At 41.8% G+C, this 23,058-nt stretch overlaps 1 protein-coding gene across 5 annotated transcripts in view; it reads left to right on the top strand.

Moving 5' to 3' along the window:
- The first annotated feature begins 8,140 nt into the window (after window positions 1-8,140).
- The window catches only part of SCRN1 (secernin 1), a 40,675-nt gene continuing 25,757 nt past the window's right edge, over window positions 8,141-23,058 (top strand). The window contains exons 1-3 of one of the 5 annotated variants that reach the window (XM_030481267.1): window positions 8,642-18,063; window positions 18,156-18,247; window positions 18,332-18,491. In XM_030481267.1, the coding sequence (XP_030337127.1) occupies window positions 18,333-18,491 (159 nt within the window). In that variant the 5' untranslated portion in view covers window positions 8,642-18,063; window positions 18,156-18,247; window position 18,332. The other 4 variants (XM_030480429.1, XM_030483864.1, XM_030483024.1 and 1 more) reach the window with 4 other exon arrangements.

Below are 23,058 nucleotides of genomic sequence, written 5' to 3'. Positions count from 1 at the left end.
TCAGATGGCAGGTGAGTATCAGCAGGATGGGGAGAGCTCATTGGGGCATTCCAAAGGAAATGGAAAAGGAGCAAAATTAGGGGAAATATCGTGCGAGAGAGTAGTGAGAGAGAGTTTCTGTATTTCTCACAAAGCAATGTGAGAAATACAAAAGATTTTGTTTCCTAGATCCTCTGGCACCTGCTTACTTGGAAGAAAGAACACGGGCAGCCACTAATGCAGGTACTGCAAATAATGAGACTAGTTCCTGAGCTGACTTTGATTAGAAATCACTGCTTCAGCCAGATCCTATATGGATTTTTACTCCTAGGTCAAAGCTTAAATTCATACATCCAAGGTCCATTAAAGAATATTCAGAACAGGTATGTTGAGTTTGCTTCTTAAAAATACATCTGCCTTGTCATAGAGCTTTTGCAAAAACACATGACAAAAAAGCCAAACCCCTCTACCCCAAACACCTTCATTTGTCTTTAACACTGAATTGGTTTTAGTACCAGGAAAAAAAACCAAAACAAAACCCACAAACCAACACCAAAACAAACAAAAACTGCATATATTTGTATAATCCTGGATAATTTTAGCCTCTCCTGAAAGTTAATCTAATGTTTACATTCTGTGCCCTAGTTTTCTTCTGGTACATAGGAAAAACAATTATTTGATAAAAGGATCTTTCTTTAGCTATCCTGCTTCTGTTTTCATGCTCCTGCTTAATTGTGTCAACAGTTTCACACAAGAAATGTTAATTGAAAAGCTCAGTAGGAAACTTATCTATTTGTATGTACAGGGGCAAGGACCTTCATTATTAGCACTCCCAGCCTGGAGGGGATTCAGATGGAACCTCCGCCTGTACCACACTTCTTCATTCTAGGAGGTTCTGTTCCAAAAGCAGGCTGGTTTAGCTAGGGGTTGCACCTGCTTAGGAGCCGTGTGGTATTTCTGTCGTCGTCAATGATGTAAAAAAAGTAGGAGATTGATTTAGGTGAGAAATTTGCCATAAAGATAGGGGATAGTTTGAAACTCGTCAGGTATAAGTAATGTGCAAGGTTTCTGAAGGCAAAATTCCTGATGGATGGTTGGAAGTTGTCCACAGGGATAGTATTTTTCTTTCCCATTCTTTCCCTTTTCCTCCTTTCCCCCTCTCCCCTTTTTTCCTTCTCCTCCTTTCCCTATTTTCCCCTTTTCTCCTTTCCCCCTTTTTCCTTTCCACTCTGCGTCTCCATTAGGTAAACAATGAACAAACCCACTTTTAAAATCTGAAGAGCTGACTGTGGAAAGCTAGTGTAGCCAGCTCTTCAGAGCTTCCCAATTCCCAGTTATGTTTCCCTCTAAAAAATCTGAGGCTGATGCTAACTACCATTAAGAGCTGCTCTTCATGTTAGATACAATGCTTCTAATTTCTAGTTTGTGTCATGCCCTGCTTAAGAAGATTAAATGATGCAGGATAGTTGATTCCTCATCTGGGAGTCAGACTGAAAGCATTAAATCAATCCTGTTCTCTTACATGTTACAGCATTGAGATTTCTTTAAAGCAGCTGATGTTTCCTCTTCTGCCTCTTTCCCCGAATAGTGAACTAGGTAATACCAATTTCTTTTGCGTGCTTGCCCTGCTTTCTCTCTGGAAGTAAATAGCACAGCTCAGCTCTGGTGTCTTTAATCTCCTGGGATATGTCTTTAGAGAACAGGTTTTCATTCCATAAATACAATGCAGAACGTTTTTGGTGACCCTGTGTCCATCTCTGGGTAAGGAACCTATAGGGCTATAGCTAACGGACTAATTGGAGCTTAAAGAAAATTACTACCTGCTGGATTTTACTCTTAGCAATGCTGACCACTATACTTAGAGAGGTAAGATTGGCGATGTTCCTTCCTTTTAACAGAAGGTAAGAATTTACATTTGCAAACAGTATTTTTGGCCCTTATATGCCATCATGTCCTCATTGCTAGTGTCACTATAATTAGTTGGGTTAAAAGCTGGGCTTAACATGGTCACATGGGCATTGCGATGTAGGCTTGCACTCTGAAATAATTCAGTGCTCTGCCTCTGCAGAACTCAATCTGAAGCAAAGCTCCCAGACATGTGGTGCTCATCTTGCAGCTGGCAAACGAGCACAAACTGCAATGGGAGCACGTATGGCACAGAAACAGCTCCTATTCATTTGGCACCACATCCTGTTATTGCTAACCTGAGCCATAGCATCCTTTGGAAACAACTTTGGAAACAACCTTTTGGCCACAACCAGCCCTTTATGCAGTGGTGAAGCTGTGTGAGGGTGGGCTGGTGAGGTGGGATCTGGAGCACCAATTAATATGATCTGCCAGACCTTTGATGGCTTTGAGCCTTCACGCCTTGCTGCTTGAGCAGGCAGCCGTGCGAGGGCAGCACAGGGATATGTCGGTGCCAGGTCTGCCCTGCCACACCACTGCCTGGGGGTAAAGCCAAGAGCAGGCTTGGGGCCCTTGTACTGGGGGAAATAGCAGAGGAAATAGGCAGGGCAATAGCTCTCTGTACCATCCAGTTTTTCTTGGCTGACATCCACATCTAATAAAAGGAAGTTTAAAAACTCCTGGGTAAGTTATTCTCTTTATTAAAATATGTACATAATGAATAACACACAAACAGCATGAAACATACAAGACAGTCTGAGCTTTATTTTTCCCCATCCATCAACTACTATTTTCCAGTTGTACACTGTGGACAAGGCCATTTATGTAAATGTGAGATCTTTTATGACTGAGATACTCAGTTGTGGACATTTAAAAAAAATATATTTTTCCTGTCCTTTGGAAGTACAGGAGTGAAAAGAACCTCTTTGTTTCGCAAGTTTGAAGTATGTTATCAGAGGTTGCTTCCCACCTGCAGATATCTACCACTTCCATGAGTAAGGAAAACAATTTAATCATTGAGGTGAGCTCCTTAAAGCATGCCACTGCTCACAGCCCCCAGTGTATTGTGTATGGGAGGGGAAAAAAAGGTTGCTGATGCTGACACATGCATAACTTTTTAAGTGTACTCAGCAGACCTGTTGCTGTGGTAACTAATCAGAAGACTGTAACCTCCCCTGAATGAGTGCTGTTTGAACTGCACCAGATGGCTGATAAATCACGTAGTGGAATTTTCTGTCCCTTGAATTACTGTCCAATCTTTTCCCAAAGTGCTGTGATTGAATTTACAGCAATTTACACATAGATTATTCAGACCCGACATACTAATACAAAATACAAAGCTGCTTCAGGTATGCAGTCACTTCAGTGAACTCCTGTATCACCTGCATAACACCAGAACTGGTTTTTGTCTTACGTATTGATGTTCAAGCTGTTGCAATTTTATGAATAACGCTAAGCTGAGAAAAACTATGATTGAATTTTAATATAATCTTAATAAGGGGTAACTATATAGCACAGAGTTACTGCAGCACATTTCTTGCAGAGGGAAGTGAGACGCCTTTTCCAGTTCATCGGTCTGCTACAGCATTTCTGTACAGGCAGCATTGTAACAATGGAAGCATACATGAAGATTAAACAGGGTCATTGCATAAGAAAGCAATGCTGTTGTCTCTATTTTCTGCTGCTTTGTTGTCACTGCTGGCTTATCTTCTCAGGATGACAGGTTTCCTTTTTCCACCCGCCTCGGCTGTTTGTGAGTCTTAAGCTATTGTCAAGTGTTTTAGCCTTATTGTTACAGGTTCTGCTCTAACACACTAAAAAAGCTCCAGGCTCATGGATTTTATAAGCCAATAATAAAAAATGTCCCTTGTGATACCTTTTAGAGTTATGAAAATAAGTATGGGGTCACCAGTTACTGTAAATTAAAACAAGGAAAAATACAAAAATTATGAAAACAAATCAAGAGACTGATAGTTTTTTGATAAATCATTACTCCAAAAAGCAGCAACCTTTTTGGATGGGCAATGGAGCAGCTTAGTTTTGTGGTGCAGTGCTGTTCCTGATAGGTTTCTAGTCTCTGATTCCTTGCAGCACGCCATCTTCTGTCCCTGTGACACAGACAAAGTAGTTGTGTTCTGTCGTGTTACTCGTGCAATGAAGAATCTAATCACCTTCTGTGATTCACGAGTAAAAGCTCAGCACCTAAGCCTGCCGTTGTGCCTACGATGACATCTTACGTACAGCTGCAGCCGTTTCCATAGATTAATCTTCAGTGGCGTAATTGGATAAAGGGGCTGCAGCCAGGATTTCTCCTATCATTTCCATTTTGAACATTCACTGAGCCCGGCAGGTGACATCTTTACTTCGCATCAGAATATTGCACCTGCCACCCTCTTTCTTTGTTATGGCTGAAGCCACCTTTAGCGTGGGAAAAGAACTCTCAACTCTCTGCTCCAGACTGGAGCATATAAATATGACTACATAAGAAACCTGGAACACCCAACTACCATTGATACTTTTTGTTCTTTAAAATTGTTTTATGACATCAGTTGAATTTACTGGCCTATGGTGTAACTATTATCTAGGTAGGGTTTTTCAGTGTCGCTAACTCTATGTAAGAAGTTTTTTTGTTCTTATCACTCACTGTGAGAAGAATCATTTAAGTTTAGGGAGATGCCTTTATGGGTGTAAGATTAGAATTCTGACTTAGCAGCAAGAAGTTTCACTTGTTCTGTACAACCCCTAAAAATCAGTTCATCTGATTTTTTTTTTCATACTCCAAATCAGTGCTCCACTGGAGAGAACAAGACTAAGATAGTGGCTTGGAACAGCAAAAAGGAATATCAACAAGGGCTTTCTTGGAATCGCTATCCTTTCACCAGAATCTATCACAGTAAATTTTTAGAATATATTTTCAACTCTTAGATGGTCTTTTTCCATCTGCATTAAGCCAACTTCTTTCATTCTAAAAACTGCTAAGAAAACCAGTTCCATCAGCTGTATGCCTGCATGGCTGCTGTCTTGAACTTGCAGACAAAAGTATTTTGGAAATGATGAATCAAAGATTAGCGCTGCAGTGTCTTGAGGATTTTTGGGTACTAGTTCTGCTGAATAGGCTTTGATCTCAAACTAAGAAGGTGCTTAAAGAAGAACAAAAATAAACTGTAACTTAAGCTGTATGTTGCTCTGTTCGCCTTCTGGTCTCTTCCTTTCACAGATAAAACATGGAATGAAGGTTCTCTGAAACTCTCTTTTCTAAAGATGTTTCCTCTCTGCGCTCCTTCTTTGATGTTGCATCCCATTGGAAACTCATTTTTTACAGAAGAAATAAATCACTTTTTAATATCCATAAATTCTGCTGCTATGTTATTAAAGATGAAGAACAAATAATCAATAAAAAAGCATTGCGGCTTTGTCCTAATTGTTATACTTCTGTATTTTCTGTTTACACAGCAATCTCCATTCAAAGATTTCATAGATGCAGCTGTGAGTAAATGCTCTCCCCATTTCATGTATGAGGTAATTTAATTGCTATGAGGTTACAAGATTTATTCAAAGCCAAGCAGCAAGCTTACAGCAGAACGACATACACCCCAGGCTCTCTTCATTCCCAGGACCATGCTCTAACCACTCATCCTTGCTGCTTTATGCAGTTCATGACAGCTTGCATAGAAAGGAAGCCTCAAAGATTTCTGTGTCGCTGGTATGTAATCATTCTGTAGAGTGTCTAATAATTCTTCGGTAGATTATACTCAGCCATAATCATCTCCAGTGTAACTAGAGAATAGACTTAGTCATCTAAGTGAGCATAATATGGGTAATGTAAGTGCTGTGTTACAGCACCTGCTCTTTTCATCGGCTATCTTTCTGATTCTAAGAAGCAAGCTGCCTATGACACAGTTCATCCTTGATGTAACTCCAGAGCAAAGAATTTGGGTTCTTATGTTTAACTGAAATTGTTACAATTAAATTGGTATAAACTCCTCAGCCTTTCAGTGATTCAAATCACCTTTCAGTTAGGTAGTTTAAGCAGGAGATATCCAGCCTTTTTTCTGTTGCAACACACATTGAACTGTAATTCTGATGACAGCAAACTGATAGCAGAGGAAAACAAAGTTCTTGCTTAAAACACATAATGGAAGATCTTGGAGCGTGAAGGGCCCCATGTTGCTGATGATCAGCCTGGCTTTTAAATGAAAAGCATTGGGCCTAAGTAATGGCTTGTAAATTAGTCCCTATTCAGGTTACTGATACACCCCCAAAAGGTGCAGATGCCACAATGTTTCACATTCACTGAGATTTAGCCTGGGAACAGCAAATTATTTTCTTTTTTGGTTATATAATGAAGTTACAACTTCTGCGCTGTGATTAAGTTTGACAGCAAGTATCCAACGCTTGTCCATAGTTTCTGAATACACACAAACCACTGCTCCTTGTGGTGTTGAAAGGAAAGTCTTTTTGCTGCATATGATTCCAGCATTTTTCCTTCTAAATTTTATTTTCATGTAGGGTCCCATACTCAGATTCTGCCTGGCTTTTTGGTTGTCTTTTGCCAGATTACTAAACAAGGTCTACTGATCTAATAAGCAGTGTGATATTTAAGTGTCTTGATTCCTACCTTGTAGGAGTGCATCACGTGTAGTACTAACTGAAATTTGGACTGACTCTCAGTCCTGTGCTTCTTGTGGCAGCTGCTTCTGCAGACATGTTAGTCTGTCTTGGCCCACGTTAATGAGTTAGGCTCCTGAACAGAAATAGGAAGAAAAGCAAACATCCTGAGGAACCCAACTCTGACCACCCAGCCCGGTTGTGCAGCGCTACAGAGGACATGCTGACAGGGTACTTCCAGGTAATTAGTTCTGCTGGCAAAAAGCATTAAAAACTGTGAAATGAGGCGACAGCTGAGTGTAAAACCCCTTGCACTTAGGTACAACGCTCTTTTATAGATTTCTGTATTTTCTGTGCCTTCCCCAAGTTCCACACTGCTGCACCAACCTAACACACTTGCTCCTTCCTGCTCTGGCACTGAAATGCTCTAGCTTTTGATGCTCTTTGTTCTGTCTGCTGTCATCCTCACAGCTTTGCCTTTGTGACCTTGTCCCCAGCTTCCTTTCAACCTTCCTGTCTTCCCACAAAACATACCTGTCAGTCTTCTTCACACTGTGTCTGAGGCAGGCATTGGTGCAGCATGCAGCAAGGTTCCTCGGTTCCTCTCCTTGAAGACAGAGATAGAAACACAAAGGTGATGCCTCACACCAGCAAACCATGTTTGTTTTCCTAAACCAGAGCAGTTTAACCAGGTAGCTGGAAACCTGCATGGTTACACCTAGCAGTGAAGTTACTTTCACCTGTGTACGGAGGCACAGGTTGTGTGCTGAACACACTGGACAGCTCCATTTGGCAAATGGAACAGGCCACCTGCTCCATGCACCACAGCCGAGGGATGCTGTGCTCTGCATGATGCCTCAGAGGGACGGTCAGTGCTGCCTTGCTCCGGGCCTGGCGGTGCTGGTGCTGCTGCACCCCAAGAGCTGAGAGGTCCCCAGGGGTTCAGCTGCTGGAGGGGCAGGACCCTACCGTGATGTTTCTCAGGTGGCCAGCAGCAACGTCCCCAGTCACGAAGCCATCCTCACAGCTCAGCCAAGTTTGGTAGACTCCTTATTCAGTGGTTTGACTGGTTAACGAGGTAGCAGCCACATTTTGTATTGCCTGCTTTATTTACTCCCTAGACTTATCCTGTGTGTGAGGCAGAGGGATACATGTCACGCACCCAATTATATGACTAAAACCGAATAAACGAGCTCCTGCTCTTCCAACACATAACGTGAAGGGAGTGTTTGTGCCCTCCTTGCTCCCTGAGGGGCTGAAGGGCGACGCACCACTCCCTATCCATGCATGCAGGACACGGATGCCTCTTCTTAGCACTTTGACGGCCTTTCCCTTGGCACGGAGGGTACAACCACCCACCCACCCACCCAGCGGGGCACCGGCGCCCACCACCTCTTGCCCCGAGGACAGCAGGCTCCCGCCAGGAGCCAGGACCGGCGCCGCCTCTCAAAGCGGGGGGGACGTGAGGAAGACTCGGGGTAAGGGCAGGAGCGTTCCCCGCGGCGCACCCCGGGCGGAGGCCGCGCTGTGCGGCCCGAGCGACGCTGCCCCACACGGGGCCGGTCACACCGCGGCCACCCCCTCCTCCACCACCGCGGCACCAGCCGGGACTCGCCGCGCGGAGCGGTTCGGCGGCGGCTGCGCGCGCAGGGAGGGGAGGGTGCCGTGCGCTGCGCCTGCTCCTACCGGTAGGGGCCGCCGCCAGGCTGAGGGGAGCGGAGCGGAGCGAGAGGCGCGCTGAGGTACGGGAGCGGTGCTGGTAACGCTGCGGGGCAGGGCGGCATCAACCCGGCCCCTTCCTCCTCTGAGCGGCGGGGCCGGTGCCTTACTGAGCGGCCCGGGGGGATGCGGGGTCTGCGGGCAGCGACCTGCCCGCGGGGCTCGCCCCGTCAGCGCCGGGCGGCGGCGGGGAGGCAGGGAGGGAGGATGCCGCCGGGGATGGCGGGGAGGGATGGCGCAGAGCCGGTGTCGGTGCAGTGCGGGCGCCTTCCCCCGGCGGCGGTGTCCCTCGGCGCACCTGCTCCCGCGGCGGCGGCGGGAGGCCCCGCACCGCCCTGGGCGGGGGCTGCGGGCACTGTGTAACATGGCTGCCCCGCGGGGGCCGGGCCCCGGGGGTGCGGGTGGCGGTCCGGAGCCGGGGGAGGGCTCGGTGGTGGGGCTGGCAGCGGCAAGCGCCGTGCCCGGCGGTCCCTTGCCTTCCAGTCTGGAGCCGGGCTCTCCGGTGTCCGTCTTCCCTGGCTGCCCTGTCTACTTAGCTGCTGGTTTCCCTTCTGCTCTTTAAAGACCCGGCGTGGGCTGTGTCCCCCCTTCTTTATTTTGAAGGTGCCTTTTCATGTAGTCACCTTGAAATCTAGATGCCTTCGTGTGCGTTTCTGAGCGTACTGTTATGCTTAGGTAGGTATGTGATGGTTTCATGCGCTGGAGCAGCCTGATGAGCAGACATACCTTCCTGCAGGAGTCTGCAAACCTGAGATCTCTATTTCTGCTACTGTAATAATGCTAGAGGCTATGATTAACCTGCCTTAAAAAATAAAAATTATCTCTGGTCATGATGATTAGAGGGGGGGAAAATCATATTAAACCAGCATCTCAGCCAGGAGACAGCTTTGTTAGGGCCTGATTCTACAAGTGCACGTATGTATAAATCTATCCATATGAAAAATGTCCTTAAAACAGGGTAAAGCCATCCATACCTTTAAGATGTCAAACTTTAATAATCCCAGAGAAGTGGTTGTGCTGCAATGCACCTGGTAAATTCTGTGATGCAAACTACAGATATAGGTTAAATTTGCTCAGTAGCGTAGAATAAATACGTGAACTTGTGAGAAGTGGAGTATCTGACTCATTTGGCTGTGGCCTATTACTGTTTCAGATACTGGTCTAAAAGCTGTTTAGAATTAGAATTAGGGATTTGAAGTGCCTCTAAGCATGTTGGTTTGTTTCTAACATGCTTCCCAAACCCTCCGGCCAAACAGAAAATCTTGAACCCTGAATTTTAAATATTTAGGAAATTGACCTTTGTGGATACAGGACTTTCACTGATTTGAGATGAATCAGGGCTGAAATTGACTTATGCCATTCATAGTGCTGTGAACTTTCCCAAGTAGTTTAGAACCCAGAGCTTACATGACAGTCCAGACACACAGGTGTTACACTGAGGTAAATGTGATGGACGGAAATCCTTTATTGATGTAGGTTTGGTCCTCCCCAGAAAAGTATTTCTGATGCGTAGAGTTTGAGATTTTTATGGTTAATTGTTTGGGGTTTTTTTTTTAGGAAATTTGCAACTTTTTTCCTCGTAAAGTTGGGCATGGCTTAAGCTCTGTTTATTTACCATTGCCGAGTTTGGCCTTTTTGGTAGATGGTACTGAATTTTGCTCTCCACCCTTTCCTTCAAAAGTCGTCAACCATGGATGTTTTATGCAGCTTGCATATGGGAAAGTGTGCTAGTTTATGCTAGAAGCTTCCAGTTAGAATTTCTGTGTTTATTATGGACTTGAAGAGTTGTGAAGCTGGACATTGTCCCTGTGCTATGTTGGACTTTCTGTAAATTCAGCAGATTGAGAAATTGCACAGAATTGCTGTCTATACTGCCTCTCTCTAAGGTACCCAAATGGCTGGTTTCTGCCAATGTGTTTCATTACATCCTAACGTTTGCAAACTCTGTTGCTAGTATTGCAACATTTGCTGTTGGTTTAAGTTATCTTTTAAACTAAACTGAGACTTCCAACAAGGTACTTTGCTTTATATTTTACCCTTTGTTAGCATAATGATGTTGCTAATTTGAAATGACTACCAGTCAGTGTGTATTAGCCAGCTGTGCATGGAGGTGGACAGTCTCTTCTGTGCAGTGATGAAGGCCTAACTAAAGCACAAAATTGGGTTATGCTGGCTCTTTACAAAGAGGAAAGCTATGTGGCGAAGTGTTACGCAGCAGTTGGCGACTTCTCATTATGAAGTTGTGTGTTGTACAAAGATGCTTTAGATGCCAGTAGCTCCTAACAGAGGTCTCTGCACCAGTGGCAGAAGCAGGAAAACAGGTGCTTCGCTATGGAATGAAGAGTTTTACAGATATGACCTTAGGCTGCAGGCTGGAATAGCAGCTACAAAAGGAATAGAGTTCTGTGGCTGCTTGGAGACTTAATTAAGTGCATTGACATCCACTCAGTGAAAAGTCTGTATAAATAATGAATTTTGCCTGTATACACAGCCTGTGATGGAAATGAGACTGAAATCTGTTGTCTTCTGGGTGACTGACCCTGATTTGTTTTTAAATAGAACTGTTTTCATTAACATAATTCAGATTTCTTGAGGCAAAAAATAAGATCCTGTCTTTTTTTGAAAGATGCCTGCTTTGAAAGGTTGGGTAAGGCTGTATTAAAATAGAACTGGTTGGTCAAGAGACTGTAAACTTTTATAACGGCTGAAATCTTACCATTTGTTAGGACTTTAAATGCTGAAGAGTTTTAGCATGCTCATTTGATGGCCAATATCTAATTTGTTAGATGGCCTTAAGAAATCTGGCAGCTGTTGCCAGGAATATTCCAAATTTTCCCACATGCAGCAAGAGAAATATTTTCAGTTCCTTCCAGACCTATTATGCATTTGCTCAGTTAAATCACTGAAGGGGATATACTGCTTAGGGAAGCTTTGAAGCGCAACTTGAATTTATGCTGGTGTAGGGAATTGCTATGTCTTGTAATTCAAAAATTAAAGTAAACTTAGTGGGGAAAGGGGCCATCTCAAATCTCTGACTAGAAATTTGAGATGTTGCTCATTTTGAGCAAATTCTTCAGAAATTTTCAGTAGTTAATGGGGGAGGAGGGGGAATGGGACAGAGAAATATTGAGCATGGCTTGCTAAGTTTCAGCTGCTGATAAGTCCTCTTAGGTATCTTCTCAGACACAGCTTAGAGAGACAGAGACTGTCAAAGTTGAGAGTGGCACCTTCAAGTGGTAAATCAGTGCCATCGTCTGTTGGTGGTAATGAAAGTGTCAAACAGTTTGACTAAGGTCTAATAATGAAATGTCCAAACTGTAGGGACACAGGCATGGTTTTGTGCTTTATATTCAGGAACAGTCTCTGCTTTCTAGTTTCTTGGTAAATGCAACCTTCCTCTCTCCTGATAAGTCATGCATTAAAACTGTCCAAATTGTCAATTAAAAAAATAACCTTTCAATGTTTCCTGAGATGGAAACAATATTATTATTGTGCCTTTCAGTTTACTGTCTTTGTTCTCTGCCTGCAGCTGAATGAATTTTGCTTTTCGTTTCTGTTTTTGGGAACATTGCTTTTCTGCAGGATGCAGAGATCACATGTCTCTATGTGCATAAGACACTAGGCTTGATTTGTAAATGGAAATACAAGCTTGTCTCAGGCACAGCTTAATTTAAAGCTAAAACAGGAGCTCAAAATGAAGAACTGAACCCTGAACAAAGTTTTCACAGTTCTGACTGACCTTTTTTCCTGTCAACCTGTTAAAAATGTGGGAGAATTGAGAATAAATAATGTGTGGCCTATTCGATATATTCTTCCTCTCCTAATGTCTTGATCCAAATCTGAGGACCCTTGTTCGGATATTGCCTCTCAGTTTTTCATTGTACGTGTTTCTTGCAGGTTAAGTGACTTATTCTTTCTGGTAGCAATGAAAACAGATCTTTAAACACTACTGAAATAATTCAGAAGCATTAGCACAGCTGGGTTTCTGTGTTATAAAAGCCCAAAGTATAGTGAAGTCATTCTTTAATACACAGAATGTCTTTGTAAAAGGTTTAATGTGCTTCTGGATTTCTAAAGCAGCTCAAATCTCTTTGCAATATAAATGTTAAAGAAAATGCTGTCAATCACCAGAATGCACTCAGAACTTACCAGCAAGTTTGGCACCCTGTGTATTTCTGGTACCTAAAGCACCTGCTCCAGACCAGCTTTAATTTGAAGAAACTGTAGAAGTGAGAGGGGAAAAAATAGGCTATATGATCAGACCAAAGTGCTATGGAGGTCTGAGATGAAACCCCAGTGTTAACCCTCCCACCTTTGTTTTTGTGGTCTTTTCAAGACCTGCACTGTCTTGAAAACATGATGTTGATTATTGCCGGCATTGGCGATAACCACTTTGATTACGTCTGTTCTTCAGAAAGCTCAACAGTTATGCCAAAAAAACCCTTGAAGACAAACTTTGAAAATGTTTGGAAGATGAGTTTTTGTGATATATTTGTGCAAGCACCTCACTAAGCTGAATGAAAGCAAGGTGTGGTGTTCCTGGTTCCATCCATGCTGGAAGACTTGCTAGCATAGCTATGCTGAGTAATGAATGCAGCATTTGTGCTCTTAGGTGAAGGTTTGGCTTGATCAAGCTGAAGTTTTGCCAGCTTGTGAGTCAAATCATGTCAACACAAGACAGATTTTACAGTTAAGTTCTATGCATAGTAACATGAGGTGAATGCTTTTCTGTCGTCAGTGCTGACTGCTTGGGCTTACTGAACTTTTCTTCCTTGTTATCTACTTGAGCGTTGTTTTGATTTCTTGGGAAGAGGAGCTCTAATGGTGGTAGCTGACTTCCCGTATAGTATCTTTTACTGGTCTGGTATTGCTCTATGTGGTGGTGACTGGGTATTATTAAATTCTTAGGCAAGAGACTATATTGGTGTAGAAAACAAAAATTCTGTGTGGTGTATTAAGGACAGAACTGTTTGTACTTGTGCATCACTTAACATGTCCTAAATGGTGCCTTGTCAGGAAAGGAGTAGCTCTACACATAGGAATAGCTACTTCAGAAATTTTTATTAATTAACATTAACAATAAATCTTAATTAACATTTCAGAAACCCCAGCTAACCTAACTTGTATTAAAACCAAGGGGGTTTTGTATATGACGTTAGGGGCATCTTTAGCTTTTCTTGAGATAAAGTCGCAGGGCATTAAGTTAGCAGCAATTAAAAAAGTGTGCAGAGTAAATATTGGTTCAGCTCAATAAGCATGAATTCAATGTCAAGATAGACCCCTTTTTTTGACCCTGTTTTCTCACACTAATCCTTTTTTATTGCCTACTGCTTCCTAGCGAGTGCTCCATTTTCATTATAAGCCTATTGTTTTGTTTTGCAATTGAAAGAAGGGTCAGAGAAACGAACTGCTGTTGGCAAAACCAGTTTTACTGTTTTAGAAATAAGCTTTGGAATTGCTTGAACAATAAGTTATTAGAAGAGCTTCAAAACCTAATATTAAAAAAAAACAAAACAATGTTATAAGTAAGACATAGCAACTATGAAAGCTACCGTTGGCAAGCCAGTTTTCACCTAATTTGTAACTTCATAATACTAATATCTACTTTGTGCTTAATGTCTTCAGGATATTTTGGCAAACACAGAAAATTAGTTGGATTGAAAAGAGGACACCTATTTGATATGGGAGGATGAAGCTACTTTTCTTAGAAGTTATTTTATTGTAGCAGTCAAATTCTTGAACTTTATAAAAGATTATTTCAGTACCAAATTGCAGCTTTCGGAGAAGCAGTACGTAACGTTATTCTGAGAAAAAACCCACCCAGAAAAACAAAAAAGTCTTGAGCAAGTTAGTATGAAAATCTTCCTGTCTTCAGTCTGGTCTCTGACTTGCTAAGCTCAGAGTGCTTTGCTGTGGATACACATCTATTTAAGTTTTCCGGGGTCAGGCTGGCGGGGGGAAGATTCCAAAACACACTGAATAATTTATGCCCATTCCTATTCTCCTAGGAGTGTGGCTTCCGTCTCTGGCAGCTGTGTTCACCAGGGGAGGATGGGATACTGCGATTTTCCTCCATGTCTGTTGCTATAACAGAACTATTTGTCTATTTCTTTTTTTATAACTGAAAAATGACATCTAAATGAAGCTTTTATTAGATTATGTCACAACCCGTATGTACGGACTTAAAGAATAACATTTTTTTTGCTTGTCAACCGCTCCAGAAGTCTGGTTGAGGACAAATTTTGACACTAATAGTGCAAGCTGTTCTAATTAGATTTTGTGACCTGTCTTAATACACGTTGGCATTTGTAAGATCCTCATATTGTGGAATGGAAAATACTCTAAAATGAAATGTTCTGTAGCTTGGTATTTTCAACTGGAAGATTAGGTTTTTGTGTCTGTCGAGATCTGTGGGTTAGTTTTTTTGAGGTGGTTCTAGGCCATAGCACTTCCATGTTCACCTTATTTCAGGAGTATGGTCATGTTCACACATGTTTATAAAGCCCTCGTAATTGTCATACCTGTTGTTTCACTTCTGTTGGAGCCACATGTTGCCCAGTGCCCCTGTGTTTTACCACTGACAGTAATGGTTATTTGTTCATAGAATTAATTTGGCTTGGCAGCCTCTAAATGAGATTTATCACAATGAGAGACGATCTTAATCAAGGAACTTGTTAAACAAAACTTCTTCATAGTGTCAGAACACAAACTAAGCTAAGTGCCATAGTGACCAGAAGACTCTGGAAAAAATATGGCCTCGTATAATATTGCATCCCAGCTGCAGTACATTTTTATCAAATAAAAAGATGGCAAGTGGAGTGTATTACCTTGTAGCTGTTGCTCAGAGCTGGTTTTGCAGCCTTTGTGGAAAGCGATTCTAGGTCAGCCAAGTGTGGTGCCTGTTAACTATGTGAAACTGCAGCAGCATTACATTGTGGCATAGCACAACATACAGCTCTTTGTTTCTACCGCTTTCATATGTAGAATGGTTTTGTATATAGACTGTTTGCTCCCTGTTCCTCTTAAGCTGCAGTGACCCATCCATGAGTGTCGTGGTCTGCAGGGCCTGTTGGCATACAGTGTGTAGATTTACCTTTGTCTGCCCTAACATGTAGGAGAAAATCAGGCCTGTATGCTAACATGCACTATTGTAGTGAACTGTGTGAATGGGTATTCTTTGAGATGTACTTACAGTTATTCCCAGTGTTTTCTAAGGTTTTCAGGGTTGCCTTTCGTTGGAGGAGTAAATAATCTGTAAAGAAAGAGTAGGGATTAACAGTAGGTGGTTTTGTAAATTAGCCTGATTTATCAGAGGTACTGTGAAGGAGGAGTATTCTGCTCCTCTTGTGGATGAAAAATGCTTATTTGGTATTGAGTCAGGATGGTAGCTTGTGAGAGGGCAAAGAAGTGGCAAATGTGTGAAACTGAGAATGAGGGCAACCTGAAGTTGAGCTAAGAAAAAAAGAAAGTTAAGTAGGCAAGTAGAAATGTCCTGCTTAGATAGGTGGCTGCTAACACTGCTTTAGTTAAGTGATGGAAGATGAAGTTCAGTGGTTTTCTGAACAAGCTGTGGGTGTATCTGAGAAACCACCATCCTTACCATATTGAAAATGAACCAAATGAGGTTCTAGGAAAAACTGCTACCTAGCAAACTGAGTAGAGTTAAACTGTAGTAGACTGCTGGCTAGCTTCCTTCTCTAGAAATGTGATTTAAGGTCTTGGCGCTAACTCTTACGACAATTGTGTTTTCAGTATAAGGTTGTAACATTCGGCTTGCAGTGTTTAACTGTTATATACCTCCCTGTATGAAATACACTGTATGTTGAAGTGAACTCTGGTTACAGTGTAGTTTACTCATACTTTTGTACTTTAAAAGTGTTACCAAAATGACAGTTTGTTTTTTGTTTAGTAACTGTTGGTATATTTAAGGGATAAAAATAGAAAAAATTCTCACAAGTACAATTGAGGCTGCTTTATTCCAAGGAGGACTTCAGAAGTTTGTAGAACGTTAGATACAAGTTTTTAATTCTTTTCCCTGCCTGCTTTAGTCTGTAGGTATGTTTGCCCTACAGGGAAGGTCTGCGTATGAGGAAAGTCTGCCTTGCATACCTTCCAATTCGTTCAGTAATTCAGTGATGAAGTCTTCCCTCCCATCTTTTTAAGCCTTCTTACAACTTCATGTAATAAAAATTAGTACTTTAATACTCTAAACTTTCTCTCTAGGCTGTTGGGTGTCTAATGTCTTTCAGCTGCCATATGCATTTCAAATAAATCCACTTAGCTTGTGTTTAGAATAAAGAAAATATTTCATTCGAGAACTGAGATCTATAGTAAGCCTGCAAGTTATTCAAGATTTTGGCTGGTCTGGCAAGGCAGCAGAAGACAGGTTTAGAGCACTAAATGATGACTTACCTGAAGGTAGATGTGACTTCTCAGGGTGCTGGAAAGCAGTTATGTTGACATCGCCAACACAGCAAAATAAATATACATACTCTGAATAATTCATAACAAAACACTCCATGATTTCATTAGTATTGAAGCTTGGGCAACACTCTACATGTTGCATTTCAGTTTAATCACAAATGCTTTGATGACTCACAAGTGGTAAGAGTGGTAATTGAAATGGGACTTTGTCTTCATGTCTGTCTGCAAGACATTAACCAAAACAAGTGTATTGGCAGTGGTACAATATGCAAGTCTGCAGGTACGTGTCCTCTGCTCATGTATTCTGTCAGCTGAAGCCATTCCAGTTTATAGTAGCTTATCCTTTCTCACTGGTCAAAACCCTGCTTGTAAAAAGGGGTTGGTTTGTTTCCTAATGCACTTCCAACTCTACTGGCAGATTATTCTTTTATATAATCTTACCTAAATTAAAAGGTCATGTCAGTTCTGTAGACAATTCACGCCACATTGTGTTGGTAGAGGACACCTTTAACACTCATCTTCTCTTGAAGTTGTTTTTTGCAAGGTTTAGCATCTGTGTGATCTGTTCATAATCTATAGGCAAACTTTTAAGTGTGTTCTTCACAAATGATCACCACTTTATGCGCTATCACCGTTATCCAAAAGGTATTCTTTCTTTGGGCTAATGCTGGAGGCCTGCGTCCGGTGAGAAGTGTGTGCTGAAATGGTACTGCTTACAAAAAAAATAAAAGGTCAAATTTGAATGGTTTGAAAGATGTGCAGGTTAATGATCAAAACAGCTTTCCACACCCTCCCCCCCTTTGTCTTTCAAATAAATCAGCAGCTTTTGGGGGGAAACTTTTAATTGTATTGGTTTGTTTTTAAATGTGTCAGAAGTTTTCCTGAATGGTAGAAAAAATGGCAGATACGGCAATACACACAAGACTTCCTACAGTAGTGTTGTAAACCTGAAACAGTTTACATTTTTTATTTATATATTGTCATTGGAAACACTTAAAATCTGAAAATATTTGCATTACTCTGTAAGCATGTTAAAGAGTATTCACATTAGCCTGCATACACAAATAAACTGCAATCAGTTAGCTTTAGGTAAGAGCAGCAATGCCGGCAAACCACAGAGAAAATAAAGTGCAGTTAGTGCTTCAGGCTCTCTCTGATCTGAGCAGATAAATTGACAGGTTTTGATATAATTGTGTTATATCTTTGTTCAGTTTACAGTTACATCATTGTCCTCCTTCAGGAATCTCTCAAACACGTTTTCTCTTTTTTTAAAATACCAAACTGCATGGGAGCAGAGAGTAAATTATTTAAAGCTATTCTGTGTCTCTGTACTTGCCTGAGTCAGCAGAATACATCTAGGTCATGTGTTCCTGAACAGCTCCGGTGCAGAGTATCTTCTTCGTGTGGAGGCTGAGTAGGCTTATTAAGGTACAGTTATCTTTTTTCCTCTTCGTTATTCCTTCACGAGCTTTGGCTGAAAAATGTCTGAAAATGACTATAATTTTTTTTATTAAATCCAGATAAGCTTCCTGTGAGCTGATCTTCCGTTATCATTGGACAATCAAGTGACAGACAGAGGGAATGCGTTATCTCTTAGCTACAATAAGTAGTGGTAGACTGAATGATTCTCTAATGCATGCAGTTATGAATTCAGCAAACACTAGTTTTGTTTGTTTACTCTTCTTTTCCTTTCCAGGATGGCTGCAGCTCCTCCAAGTTACTGTTTTGTAGCCTTTCCCCCATGTTCTAAAGATGGGCTGGTGGTGTTCGGAAAGAACTCTGCACGGCCAAGGGATGAAGTACAGGAGGTGGTCTACTTTGCTGCTGCAGATCATGATCCAGGAAGCAAAGTTGAGGTAAGGGTGAACTGTTACATTCAAACTGTGAGAAATTATCATTAGAAGAAATGAATGCTGTGTTGTTTTGTAGTCAGATGGAGTGGAGTCCTTGTTCCCTTCACTTAAACCTCTCTTGAGTAGAGAAGAGACAAGATTTTTGAAAGTCCTGAAAGTGAAACTCAGAATGTAACTTTTTTGTTTAATTGAGGAAAAAACCACAATTCAGCAGACAGGCAGGATTTTTTTAAGGGAAAAATATTGTGGCTAACTGTAAGTTAGAGCAAATTTTCAAAGTTTGTCACTTGCCATATGGCTTGTGTTGTGTTGTTGCATGGTAGTTGTTTTACAGTTATAATGTGGCCTGACTATGCTACGCATGTTGCAAAACAGGTAGCCAGGAATCACTGCCTCAAAATAACTTGTGCTCTAATAAGGCAAAGTGAGGAAGAAAGCAAGAATGTAAGCTTTGTAAGCCAAACATAACTGTTGTACATAACAGTTGGCTTTGACACGTTCCGCAGCTGAGGCACCTGCATCATGGTCAATTTTCAGTACTGTGGCTTCTCTCTGAATTCAGGTTGGATGTGGAGTCCTGTAGCTGGATGTTGATGGCACGGATGCAGGTTGAAAGAGACCCTGCTTGAAGTAATTTTAATTATAGTTTTTACTGTAGCCTCACTTTAAAGACAGGAGAAATGAAAGGATAAGCAGATGTGGAAGAGTGGAACAAGGGGACAAATGAAACAAGAAGACAGGAAGAGGGGAAAGTGTGTGGTGAAGAAGGAATGAAGAGGCTGAAGCAGCAGAAGGGAAGATGAGGATTGGTGGAGGTAGCTAAAAAGCAGAGGACACAGAGCCTGATCTGTGTTGTCAGGAGACACCTTCCACTAGACCAGGTTGCTCAATGTCCAGTCCAACCTGGCCTTGAACACTGCCAGGGATGAGGCAGCCACAGCTTCTCTGGGCAACCTGTTCTCTTGAGCAACAAGTGTCTCACCACCCTCTTAGTAAAAAATTCTTATTGTGGAAGATGAACTTCCAGAAACTGCTCTCGAGTGTTTTTATCTTTAAAGGGTACTTTGTAAGAACTTAGAGTACTTGATTCTTTTGGTCTCTTTGCCCCATATCTTATTCTTTGACGAGACTGTCGTAATTTGCTGAAGGGTTTAATTAAGCTATATATAATCTTATTATGATCCCTCTCCCACCCCATGATTAACCAATTTAATGCCTTTTATAGAAATCAGTCATAAACTGGACCCTCTTGCCAGTCTTTTGGAAGCAGGGAGCACAATCCCTTTGCATAGCACACTGCCATTTGTAGATCTATTCTGCTAACCAGTACCTTCAAGCCTCCTCCTTAAATGTTCAGTTGGTTCTTCACTGATGAAGGTGAGGTTTGTGGCAATGTGGTGAAGGTGTGCTTTTAGACAAGGGACTGGAGTGGGCTAATACTTTTTTCTTTAAGTAGTGGCTTAAGCCCTAATTAGCTGGATAGTTTGGCTTCTGCCAGTCTGAGCTACTGCATAATTCTTCATTAGCTAGCCTGAGGTTTTGCAAGGATAGTGGTATACAGAAACATACAGGCTCCAGATGTTTACTGAAATTCTTCTTGTTTCCTTTAACTGCTCTCCTTTGGACAGACCTAAGCATAGATTTGTTTATTATTTCTTCTTTAAAGTTCAAGATTTTTTTCCCCACCTGCAGAGAGTGTTCAGTCAAACAAATCCAGAAAATACCAGTGCTGTAGAGTAATTCTCTTTAGAAATAACCCTTTTATTTATTTATGTATTTTAACTTATTGTCTTTTAAAACCGGCCACTTGGAAGGTCTTTAGAAAAGTATTATAATAATCCCCTTTGCTGTAGGAATTGTGAAAGATTGGCTGATCAGTAAAAGCTCTAGAATCCAAGGTTTAGGCTGCTAGGTTTGCTTCTAGATTTTGCTGTTTTATGAAATAAGGACATTAGTGAATAAGAAGATTGCAGTTTCAAACGTGCTTTGTGAGAGCAGAATAGAAGTAAGGTCTTCAGGTTTGCTAATTAGCTGAAATATGTGTATTTCTCCTATTGTAGGGTTGTGTCTAAGACTATGTTTTACGACAAATGCATATATACCTATAGACAGAGCTTGTGCAAAGCCTGTTAATTCCACGTGTACTGCTAGCAGTACCTCTGAAAGTTATGAAAAGCTTTTAGGAAGGGCTTGAATTCAGCTACCTCATGTTTTTTAAGTAGCAGGCATGCAACACTATCCATTTTATAAGCAAACTTACTGTTGAAGGTAATTAGCTAATACGGGGAGTGAAGAAGAATGTCAAAGCTAGATGCAGGCTTTGACATGTTCAGAATTTTTACTTTGCTCTTTAAAACCTGTGAAAACTGCCAACACTTCAGTTATCATTGGGTGGGGGTATGTTTGCTACAGTTTTCCTTCCCTTGTGTTTTATAAAACTAAGCAGGTCTGCCATAAAGGAATCAGGCAGACTATGCTATATAGCTATCAGCTAGTTTATGGCAGAGCCTTAAACAAGGGAATTCAGTCAATACTGCAAGTCATTTTAAGCTTGGTCTTTTTGACTCAACCTACCAGACAAGTAACCCTGCAACTAACTCATCAGCATAATTCCTTCCCTTCATGTCAGCAGATTCCCAAGACCCTGAACAATGGGGCTTTTCATGAAGGTCTGTTCTCTGTGTGTGACAACTTTCCAACTTTCTCAAAAGTTTGTTCTTGGCTTGCATTGTAATTTTCTAGTGGCAGATGCTGTCAGCACTTTTCCTCGTTGCAGTGATCAGTCTAGTAAACTTGTGAGTGCAGGTGAAATACTGCTCCCTTACCCATAAATAGGGGCCTTTTCCTCTGCTAAAAGTAAGTGTGTTCTTTTTTCCCCAGTTGTGGATTTTTAGAGTTTTTCATGTGTTTGTGAGGATTCATGTTGTATGAGTTGTAAGATGTGAAGCCCTCTTTTCTTCTTTTTAAGGTAGATTTTACTGACTAGATTTCTCTTGTTCTCTGGTAACCTGCTGCTTGCTGTGGTTTTCTTTCTTCTTCAGAAGTCCTGAGTGGGTGACTTTTTCTTAGCCGAATTTTCCAGGTCAATTTTTTTTTTTTTCCTTTTAGATCAACCTCTCTTTCTTCTAATTTGACCTTTTATCCATGATTTGAAAATAGTCATGGTTGCTTGTTTCAGTGCAGAGCTGTAAAAGCTCTTCCAAGTTAATAACACACAACTTATGGAGGGAGTGGAAGGGGGAGAATAGAAAGGATGGTTGTCCTGGGTTCAGCTATAGCAGTCATTTTTCTCCTTCTTAGTAGCTGGTGCAGTGCTGTGTTTTTTAACTTTCAGCCTGGGAACAACGCTGATAACACTGATGTTTTTAGTTGTTGCTAAGTAATGTTTATTCCAACCAAGGACTTTCTCAGTCTCATGCTTTGCCAGGGAGGAGGGGAAGCCGGGAGGAAGCAGAGACAGGACACCTGACCCAAACTAGCCAAAGGGGTATTCCATACCACAGCACGTCATGCCCAGTATATAAACCGGGGGGAGTTACCCGGAAGGCCCAGATCACTGCTCGGGTCGGGCTGGGTATCGGTCGGCGGGTGGTGAGCAATTGTATCCTCTCCCCTTGTTATTTCACTAATCATTATTATCATTGGTGGTAGCAGTAGTGGTTTGTATTATACCTTAGTTGCGGGACTGCTCTTATCTCAACCCGTGGGAGTTACATTCTTCCGATTCTCCTCCCCATCCCTCTGGGAGCGGGGGGAGGAAGGGGGGGAGTGAGCGAGCGGCTGTGTGGTTCTGAGTTACCGGCTGGGCTCAAACCATGACAATGGTCTACAACGAAATCTAGAAAATTGTGGAATATGGAAAACTTTTCTAATATGTTGGTATTAAACACTCCTCTGGGCTTAAAGTCAGCCCTCTGTGGGGCAAGAGGAATTTTGTGTTCCCTAAAACTTCATGGCACAATTATACCTGAGTGATTTTGGTTGTTTGGTTGTTACTTTTTTTTTTTTAAGGACACCCTACCATCTCTTGCTGAGTTTTCAGAAGAGCAGTAAGATTTTTTTTTTTTGCTGTGCATTGGTCTGAGCACTGGTAGAGAACTTGAAGCTAACTGAGGGTCTCTATCTGTTGCAAGATAGATTAAAAAGCTTGGAAAGCAGACTTTGAGTGTTTTAAAGTTGGCTTTGTACTACCTGGAGGTATCTTAATTCTGGTATTTGTAATGTAATCACTAGGCATTGTGCTAGTGCCGCAGTTTAGTTCTGATATACTTTGATTCCTTGTTATGCCAGCTGTTAGGGTTATTTGCATTAAATCTGGGGTAAGATGTTCAGAACCTGATAACAGAAGCCAAGCAGCAGCCTAACCTATCTAGAATTTGCTCCTTGCGAAGCCTCCAGATTAGATTGGCAGTGCCACTCTTACAGTTATGTTACTGCAGCTGTGAACTTGAACTGGGCAGCCCCGCTACGACACCTCCATGGGTAAGTACCCACTGGCAGGAAACCTTGTTGAAACACAGCAGTGTTTGTGCCCGTGATGAAAATTTTCATTTACTCTGTGTAGATAAAA

The sequence above is a fragment of the Strigops habroptila genome, chromosome 1, assembly GCF_004027225.2.
Source record: "Strigops habroptila isolate Jane chromosome 1, bStrHab1.2.pri, whole genome shotgun sequence".
Taxonomy (NCBI): Eukaryota; Metazoa; Chordata; class Aves; order Psittaciformes; family Psittacidae; genus Strigops; species Strigops habroptila.
Note: the sequence above shows the minus strand (reverse complement) of the source record. Positions and strands in the feature narration are given on the sequence as shown.